Source organism: Mirounga angustirostris, unplaced genomic scaffold, assembly GCF_029215605.1.
Source record: "Mirounga angustirostris isolate CCGP_5_RB_7025 unplaced genomic scaffold, mMirAng1.0.hap1 SCAF_9, whole genome shotgun sequence".
NCBI classification, from domain to species: Eukaryota; Metazoa; Chordata; class Mammalia; order Carnivora; family Phocidae; genus Mirounga; species Mirounga angustirostris.
Window position 1 is genome coordinate 2266309 of NW_026991717.1, and position 9897 is coordinate 2276205.

Consider the following 9897-nt stretch of genomic DNA (forward strand, 5'->3'; position numbering starts at 1 on the left):
CTCCCTGCTGAGCTCCTGACCCACCTCCATTCTCTTCTTCACTCATTCATTCATTCATTCATCAAATATGTAGGGAGCACTTTCCACGTCCTGGACAGGGAGCTAGGTGCTGGGGTAACGTGGTGAAAATCTGAGCAGGGCAAAGTCTGAATTAGGGCTTAGGCTGCAGCAGCTGCAGGGAAATAGAAATCTCTAGAGGTTCCTGGATCCCTCAGCAAAAGCCAGTACCTGGCAAGTCGGCAGGCTGGGCCGGGATCTAAAGGGGAAGAGAGAAGTCAGGGAGAACTGCACCGTCGGGTTCGTGGGAAGGGACAGAGCTCAGCCGGAGGCCGGGGGCCACTTTCCAAAGGTGCTGTCAAAACCTCAAGGTTATTAGACAGCCCAGTGCCCTTGAAAGAGGCGTGAAACCACGGATGGAGGGCGTGAGCTGGAGCCCAGAGCAGGCGTGAGGCCCAGGGTCCCCCAAGTCAGCGGGGGGCTGGGCATCTCAGAGCCTCCTTCCCAGCCCCAGGGGCCGCACGGCACGCCGGGACTGGGCCTGGCTGGCTGGACTTCCCTCTGCGCCATGACCTGCCGCGGCCCGCGGGGTGGGGGCTCCTGGGCCTGCAGGGGGTGGGCCCTGGAGGAGAGACCCTCGCTTCCGTGCCGGCGCCCGGGCAACGTGAGCCGGCTGCTGCGTGGGGAGGGGCTCACGGCCAGAGGGGGTCCGTCCAGGAGTCCCCCAGCACTGCCCCCTGTGCCCTCCCCACCGTGCCTTCCAGGTACAGCCCGCACCAGGATGCCGACCCGCTGAAGCCCCGGGAGCCCGCCATCATCAGACATTTCACCGCCTACAAGAACCAGGACCACGGGGCCTGGCTGCGCGGCGGGGACGTGTGGCTGGACAGCTGTCGGTGAGGAGAGCCATGGGGTCTCGGCACAGGGAGGGGGTGGTGCCCCCCCACACGGGGGGAGAGGAGAGCAGGGCAGGGAGGAAGCAGACACACAGACCTTGGCCTTCTGGTCCCCCCCCAAGGCAGAGGCATATGCCCCCCCAGCTGGCAGTGACCCCCCCAAGACCCCCTAAAGACAGCATACACAGCTGCTCTGGGTCATCAAACAGTCCCTGGGTGAGGCTCTCTGAGCACGGAGCCAGTCAGTGAAAGGAGGAAAGAAGGAGGAAGCCCGCACGTTCTGGGCACCTGCCGTGCGCTGAATCCTTGGTGGTCTTTGTTACTGTGTTTCTTGAAGGTACAAATTATCTCTTCCATTTTGGAGAGGGTAAACTGAAGCTGAGTCTAGTGACCTTCCCAGAAGGTCACACGATGAGTAAGCGGTTGAACGGGGGCTTGAAATCGCAACTCACTGGACTCCAAAGCGTGGCCACAGTGTAATTGTGACCGTGGGTCTTGCCCTTCCCGGCAGCTGCCTGACCCCTGGGAAATTGGAATCTGTCTGTCCTTCTCGCTGTGGCCGAAATGGGAATGGGATGGCCAGGGGGGCAGCGGAACCGTATCCACGTGGCCCGTCTTTACCTGGTGTGGGACCCAAGAGTGGCCAGGTCCTCCCAGCTCCAACCTCGCTCTTAGCCCCGGAGTCGCGGGCGGGGACGGGCGGCAGAGGAGAGGCTCGCGGAGCCGGGGGTGCTTGCTACTGATGCAGGGTGGCCCCAGACGCCGAGCGCATGTTTGCAAGCAGACACTGGGTGGGAGAACCCACGGCTCCCGCACCAAACCCCGTGCCAGGTAAAGCCTGCCTCCCCACACGGTGTCCACCGCGCGATGCCAGGGACAGGGAAGGGTCCTTCCCTCCGCAGCTCCCCTGCGTGTGGAGTGAGGGCAGGCTCTGACCGTCCGCTCTTGTCCCCAGGTTTGCTGACAATGGCGTTGGCCTGACCCTGGCCAGGTAAGGGCAGCCGTCGTCGTGCTGGGCGCTCGGTGGGAAGCCGGCTCTGGACAGCTCACCGCAGACGTTCTCCCCCTACAGTGGTGGGACCTTCCCCTATGATGATGGTTCCAAGCAGGAGATAAAGAACAGCCTGTTTGTTGGCGAGAGTGGCAACGTGGGGACAGAGATGATGGACAACAGGATCTGGGGCCCCGGCGGCCTGGACCACAGCGGGAGGACCCTCCCCATAGGCCAGTAGGTTTGCAACCGTGGCAGCTTCCTTGTTCCCTGGCTTATGCTATGTGGCAGCAATGGAAGGGATGATGCTCGCGTGTGATTTCCACCTGCTGGCTGTGAATTCCTCTGTCCGTTACCGGTAGCCAGCAGTGGGGTGAAATCGAGAACAGGAGAGAGAAATTAAAAAAAAAACAAAACAGTGTTGGAGACCAGTCCACAGGGCCACGTGACGATCGGAATGCAGTGTGTGGTTCTGGGGCCACGTCAGTGGCAGTTCCGTGTCCGGGCTCAGCGACCACGGCTCCTTCCTCCTCTGACAGTGCATTGCCCCCGCTTCTGAGGACGGGGCAGATAGACTCAGGCCAACGGGGATAACCAGGATGGTGACAGAACCTGACGCCGTGTGGCACGCAGATGGGGAGCTGCAGTCAGGAGAAGGGAGCATATTCGGGGGAAGAGCATGGGAGGTGTTGTCATGCATCCTCGGGGCTGCCAGGCGCTTTCAAGACGAAACTCATTCCCCATGAGCCCTAGGGGTTCGAATGAGTATAGTGCAGGAAGGAACTTCCGCCAGTCGGGCTTGTTCATCCACAGAATCGTAGGGCTGTGTCGAGGGGTCGTGGGCTCTCTGCTGCAGGTGGAGTTCACGCAGGGGTGGGGGGACAACAGGTGGTTGGAGCAGGGGGTGACCTGGAGGGTTGACCCGCTCATAGAGCAAAGGGACCAGAGGGACTTGGTCAGTTCCTCAGAGAGCCTTGGAGGGAGGGGTTCCGTGAGAGGACATCTCTCCCCCGTCTGATGGGGATTCTGCTCCAACATGAATCCGAACCAGACAGCAAGGCCCTGAGCCGGCCAGCAGTGCAGGGAGACCCGCTCTTTGAGTGCTCAGGGCTCCCCGAGCGTCTTCCCTTTCTCTGGGGAAATGTAATCCCTGCTTCTATGGGCAGGACGTGGCCTGAAGCTCCCACCGCAGAGATGTGGCCTTTGCAAGGACTTTGTAGACAGAATCCTAGCCTCCGTTGGCACAAGCCATCAGGAAGCCCTTGTTTTTGTCTGGTCTAAGTGCTGCACCCGTCCCTTTAGGTCATTTTTATGAGCAACTCTGCATCTGCATATTTGGGGTTGCTTTGCTGAGGGTTACCAGCTTCCCAGGGCCAGAATGTTCTGATGACGTCCAGGGGCAAGTTTGTTTATGGAGGCCTGATAGTTCTGCCAAAGCAGGCAGGTTCTTCGCACCACGTTCGTGAGCGGGGACTGTGCCCTGCTTGGCCCGGGTGATCCGTCCTGAACAGGCCTAGGCTGGGCTCAGAGGAAAATAAGTACATACTCTGTGTACACAGCTAGTAAGGATGGGTGGGCCCCAGAGTGCCTGAGATGGAGGCGCCCCACGAGAACTAGGGTTCGAGGTGCTGATGCTAATTGATTCCATCCACAGATGCAGAAATGCAGGAAGTCCTTGGCGTCCACTGAAGGCACTGGCCAAGACTGGTGTGATCAGGGCTTTCCTCGGGGAACCGTATCTGGGCAGGGGAGCCCAAGGTGGAGGATGGGGGACTGCAGAGTATGGCCTGTCCCTGGGAACAGACCCTTTTCTGTGTTCATTCCCCTCCTGCTGCCCTTCCTCCTTCACATCAGCTGTGGGAGGAGGGGGCCTGGCCCAGAGGCAGAGATGCCAGGAAAACCATACCAACTGGGCTTGAAGAATGAACGAGCCTAGATCTGGGGCCACCAGGAAGCCCAGCCAACCCCTCTCAAGCCTTGTTCGGGAGTCAGAGGCAGAAGAGGGGTGTCTCTGAGCCCCTGCCCTCTGCTGGGCCAAGTGGCCCATTCTCCAGTCCCTTCTACCTCCGCCTCTGAGCATGTGGCCTCCTCCTGTCCTTTCCCTGAGGCCTGGAGATCAAGGCCTTCCTGGGGGTCCTCTGGCAGCCCACATTCTTGCCCTCCCAGGGGGGGCCTGCCTCTCTTTGAGGGATGCTCAGAAGGTTATGAACAGTTATCTTACCACATAATCATCACCTTCCATTCTGTCCCAGACCCCAGAGACTTGCAATCAAAAGGCTTACTCAGACAAAACTCAATTGGGTTTTAATCTGATTAAATTTTTACGGCAACTGAGACAAAGGCGATAATCACTAATTGCTCTAGTCTCCCAAGGGACAAAATACTACCATTCTGTAGCAATATTTACAGTATTTACCCAATGAGTCTTCACAGGATGGAAAAATTGGGGGAAATACTTGAATAGAGGACAATTCCCCAAACCCCAAACCAGCAACTAAATAGCCATCCATCCATCCGTCCTTCCATCCATCCATCTTTCCATTTTTCCATCCATCCTTCCATCCATCCATCCACTCAACCACCCATCCATCCTTCCTTCCATCCATCCATCCTTCCATCCATGCTCCCTTCCATCCTTCCATCCATCCATCCATCCATCCATCCATCCATCCATCCATCCTTCCATCCATCTTCCCTTCCATCCACCCATCCATCCATCCTTCCATTCATCCATCCACCCACCCACCCATCCATCCATCCATCCATCTACCCATCCATCCATCCACGCTTCCATCCATCCATCCACCCATCCATCCTTCCTTCCATCCATCCATCCTTCCATCCATCCTCCCTTCCATCCTTCCATCCATCTTCCCTTCCATCCATCCATCCATCCATCCATCCTTCCATCCATCCTCCCTTCCATCCACCCATCCATCCATCCTTCCATTCATCCATCCACCCACCCACCCACCCATCCATCCATCCATCCACCCATCCATCCATCCTTCCATCCATCCTCCCTTCCATCCTTCCATCCATCTTCCCTTCCATCCATCCATCCATCCATCCATCCATCCATCCATCCTTCCATCCATCCTCCCTTCCATCCACCCATCCATCCATCCTTCCATTCATCCATCCACCCACCCACCCACCCACCCATCCATCCATCCATCCACCCATCCATCCATCCACCCTTCCATCCATCCATCCATCCATCCATCCATCCATCCATCCATCCATCCATCCATCCTTCCTTCCTTCCTTCCATCCACCCATCCATCCATCTATCCATCCAATAAGTCATCTGACAATCGTTTATTGACATTTACTCTATCTGTAAATGCTATCTCAGTGAATTAATTAATGAATCAATAATGCCCTGCAGTGAGGGGTTGCTGGAGGTGGGGATCAGGAATGGTTTACCCAGGAAGTCTCTGTTTTCATCCACCTTGGAGGGTGCGGATAACTCCGTGGCACAACATGGCGATCAGCCTGACATGGGACTTCCTTAACTCCATAGGAATTTTCCGATCCGAGGAATTCAGTTCTATGACGGCCCCGTCAACATCCAGAACTGCACTTTCCGCAAGTTTGCGGCCCTGGAGGGCCGGCATACCAGTGCCCTGGCCTTCCGGCTGAACAACGCTTGGCAGAGCTGCCCCCATAACAACGTGACCAACATTGCCTTTGAGGATGTCCCGGTGAGTGAGGCGCTGGGGCAGGCTCCTGGCAAATCCAGACTCTGGGTGGTGATTCACAAGTCCCCCGGGGCTGCAGTTTGAGCAGTTGCCACCACCGCAGGGAATGAACAACTTCCTGCAAGCAGGCTGGGCCACGTCCCAGCCCGTCGGCATCCAGACTGGAAAAGTACAAACATAGGTTGCCCCACAGGTCAGGTCTGGCTACGTAAGTGCTCGCTTGCCCTCACCCTGCCCCAACCCCCTAGAGCCTCTGCAGGGGCTCCTGCCAGACTCAAGGGCCTGAGGCTGTTCCTCCAAGGGCCTTGGTTTTGACCTCCTGAGTCTCGTGACAGGGCCACCTGAGTGGGTACAGTTAATCTAAAATCCCAGGGTTTCCAAGGCCCTCTTTGCTAAAGATGCTCTGCTCGTCTCTCCCGGAGAGTGCACCATGAACGGGGTCCACCCGGACACAGACAGGTGCCGGCAAGGAGCTGGGGTGAGGAGAGCAGGACAGAGGGCTGCCCCTTGAGGCTGGGCAGGGCCAGACGGCCTGGGGCATTTACTCTGGGTTACGGACCTCCCAGAACTTTCCTCTTCCTCCTCCTGGTCCTCCTCTGGGCCTGCCCTTTGCCTGTCTGCCCAGCCCTGGTGGGCCGAGGGGAAGGAGTGAAACTTGTTACTTCATTTCTTTACTCAGGCCACTGAGGCCTGGGAGAGGTCAGTCATGGAGACCTCCACGGCTGGTGTCGAAAGACTGTCTTGCTAAAACAGCACGTACACACACATGCACTCCTGCGTCCCCTCCCCTCCACACATCGGAGCACTCCCTAGGGTCACCCACAGCAGCCGGGCCTCCTGTGAGCAGAGGCCAAACGGACGTGTTGCGTCTAGAGCTGAGGCCGGTGAGCGTCTGGCTGTTTGTCTGGCTTCCTCTGTGAGGTCAGCCGGGAGGTCAGCGGGAGGTCTCCTGCAGCGCCCAAGAGCGTCTTGGGTTTGGCCAGGGTGTCATGTCAGCGGAAGTCGGAAACTTCTCCCTGGCCTGATGACGGCCGCCCTTTCCCTTCAGCTCTGGCCCGGCCCTCACTTTCCTGGGCTCTGTTTAGATTACTTCCAGAGTGTTCTTCGGAGAGCCCGGGCCCTGGTTCAACCAGCTGGACATGGACGGGGATAAGACGTCGCTGTTCCATGATGTCGACGGCTCTGTGTCCGGGTACCCGGGGTCCTACCTCATCAAGGACGACAACTGGCTGGTCCGGCACCCGGACTGCATCAACGTCCCCGACTGGAGAGGGGCTGTCTGCAGCGGCCGCTACGCGCAGGTAGGGAGACCAGGGCGCCCCTGGGGCCACCCATCCCCCCCCACCCCCCGGTCCTGGGACGAGGCGGAGCGCGGGCCTGCCACAGGCCCGGCTCTGTGCCGTGCAGGATATTTGGGTGTCTCTCCTCTCCTATTTTTCTTTCTCTCTTTCCTCCTCACCCTGTGGAGTTTTCAAAAAGTCAAAGCGAAAACACATCATAGGCAGAAAGCAGAATGCCTTGGAAAGGGGCATTCTGAGGTCAAAGGCTTGGATTACGTCAGGCCCCAGTGCATCGAGCCGGCGTGCAGATGTGGGCAGAGGTGAAACCAGCTCTCCATCTGTGAAATGGGGCTAATAGCTGAACCTCCTTAACGAGGCTGTGGGCGTGGGCTCATATACGGATGTAAAGTGCTCCACCAGCCTCACCCGCCAGAACCGTGGTGCAGACCATGCGTGTGGTCTTAAATCTTCTAGAACCCGCATCAAGGCAAGGAAGAAAGAAACGGGAAATTAATTTTAATAGTAGTTAATAATGTATTTTAACAGCACACTCAGAATACTACCATCTCAACATGTAATCGATGCATAAAAATCACTAGTAAGGCACTTTACATCTATGTATTTGTCTTCCTGTTCTAAGTCTTCAAAGTCCCCACATCATTTGGGTATAAATTTTCAACAAAGTGGAAGCGAGTCCCACCGAAATGATGAAGTCACGTTTAGCAGGAGACTATTTTACACTGCCTTCAGTTTGAAATCTAAATTAATCAAAATGAAATTTAAAATTCAGGTCCTCAGCCACACTGGTCACGTTTCCAGTGCTCAGTGGCCCCGCGTGGTCAATGGCTGTGGTACGGAACAGCATGGGGAACGTGGTAGAACCGAAAACCTTCGTTAGCTATGATGATGCTACCTTGGTACGTGGCTGGTGAATAAATGAGGAGGCATGCCAAGAGAATGAAGGTGTTACAGGCGGGGGAGCCCGGCGAGCCCGGTGGCCCCGGAGGGGGCAGGACACGAGTGTGAAGGAAGGAGGTTGTCCCTGGGACCACCTGCCGGCAGGCACTGTGGGCATCAGGAATGGGGGCCGGGGGGCAGTGAGGAAGGAGCTGCAGGAGGTCTGGGGTCCGGGAGAGACGGGACAGGGAGCTGGCGCCAGAGAGGGGAAGGGGCCCCGGGGCCAGGTGGGCGCTCGGAGTCGGGGGTGCCGGAGAGACAGGCGCCGGTGGAGTAGGAGGGCCGGCGGGAAGACAGGGCCGGGCTCAGGGCAGGAGGTCGGGGCGTTTGCGCGATAGAAGGTGAGGCCGGACAGTGGGCTGAGGAGGGTGGTCCCCGTAGAGAGCCTAAGGGCGGGAAGAGGGGCCGGGAGTGTGGGGGTGCCAACCAGAGGCCGGGAAAGCTGGGTGGAGACTGGAGCTGGGGAAGGGGAAGGGCATCGGCCTCCCTGCCGGAGAGCCCCGGGGGGAGGTGGGCCTGGAAGGATCCGGAGAGGCTCCTGCGGCCTGCCAGCTCAGGGCGAGGGATGCGATGCTGGGGGAGCCAGGGGCGACCTGGCCCTTTGAGAAGGCACACTGGGAGGTGGGGTCAGAGTTTGCTGATAGACGGGATCGGGTCCTGAGGAATCCGAGGGTGACGGAACCCTGGGCCCTCGTGCCCCCAGGGCGGGCCCTCCTCGCGGTCCCCCCGGGTGGAGCCTCCCACCCTTGCTTTCCCACACATTGCTTGTCTTCTTGCAGAAACGCTCTGATCGCTAGCGCTTGCCCGGTTATCAGAACGGGCTGCTGCTTTGTCAGTTCTCGCAACCCCTCCCTTCCCTTCGCGGCTTGATCTTCCCTTGAACTTGTGCTTCTCCTGAGCGCCCAGCTATGGGCAGTGCCGAGGCTTCCCTCTCCGTTTCGTGGGCAGCACAACCGGAGGGGAGATGCCCCCTCCCCTCCATGTGCACGGTGGCTTGTGGCCGTCCTGGCCACGGCCACGGGGATGTCGCCTTGGGAATACAGGGTGCCGTGTCTGATGCTGAGGCTGGCCCACAGCAACCGGGCTCTTGCGTCCGCAGGACTTGCGTGCGCTCTCTGAAATGAGATGCCACTGACCGGCGCAGGGTTTAGGACACGGGCTGGACCCAGGGGAAGCGAGAAGCGGCCACATGCCCTGGGCTGTCTCTCTGACGCAGGCGGGACAGCAGCTGGGGAAGGGAAGCGGCTTTCTGTCCAAGTCCTCGCCCCCCTCCCCTTCCTCCTCCTTCCTCATCCCCTCCTTCCCCTGGTTACTTTGGGTTTGCCGCGTGACTGTGAAGCCAGCCCCTCCCCCATGTCCACTGGGATGTCCTGGACGGAGCCCTTTGCTGAGCATGCACAGGAGGCCTGAGCCGGATCGTGCACCCGCCAGCAGGAAGATATGCCCCCTTATTTGGCCGGTGGTTCACGCATCCTTAAAAGGGCTCCAGGAGAAAGTTCCTTTGAAAGCGGGGCCTGTAGTCCGATGTTAACCAGACGCTCTTGGAATAATCTCTTGTAACTGTCCAGATGTGTGTTTCCTTTTTGGGTTGCAAAAGATGTACATTCAGGCCTACAAGACTAGTAACCTACGGATGAAGATCATCAAGAACGAGTTCCCCAGCCGTCCGCTGTACTTGGAGGGGGCCCTGACCCGAAGCACCCACTACCAGCAATACCAGCCGGTCGTCACGCTGCAAAAGGGCTACACCGTGCACTGGGACCAGACAGCCCCCGCCGAGCTCATCATCTGGCTCATCAACTTCAACAAGTGAGTGGGTGCCCAGCCGGAAGCGGCGTGACCTGGGGACGGCCGCTCTCCTGGAGCTCAAGGCCGCGGTGAGGACGTCCCACCGTGATGAAGTCCCAGGCCAGCCCATGTCAGCCCCGCAGAAGGGCTCCTCTAGAGGGGCCGAGAGCAGCCGGTAGTCAGGGATCAGAGGCCGGCCTGAGCCCCCCGCTCTGGGCACGGCTGACCTCAGGCACAGCGTCAGGCTCCTATGGGGCAACCAAGGGAGGTGACATGACAGCACG

At 58.6% G+C, this 9897-nt stretch overlaps 1 protein-coding gene across 3 annotated transcripts in view; it reads left to right on the forward strand.

Annotated features, from left to right (window-relative positions):
• The window catches only part of CEMIP (cell migration inducing hyaluronidase 1), a 135590-nt gene that overhangs the window by 115200 nt on the left and 10493 nt on the right, over positions 1 to 9897 (forward strand). For all 3 annotated transcript variants that reach the window (XM_045899302.3, XM_064569788.1, XM_064569787.1), the window contains exons 18-23: positions 762 to 893; positions 1849 to 1884; positions 1966 to 2121; positions 5411 to 5591; positions 6674 to 6889; positions 9423 to 9634. In XM_045899302.3, coding sequence (XP_045755258.1) covers positions 762 to 893; positions 1849 to 1884; positions 1966 to 2121; positions 5411 to 5591; positions 6674 to 6889; positions 9423 to 9634 — 933 coding nt within the window. The remainder of the gene's footprint in view (positions 1 to 761; positions 894 to 1848; positions 1885 to 1965; positions 2122 to 5410; positions 5592 to 6673; positions 6890 to 9422; positions 9635 to 9897) is intronic.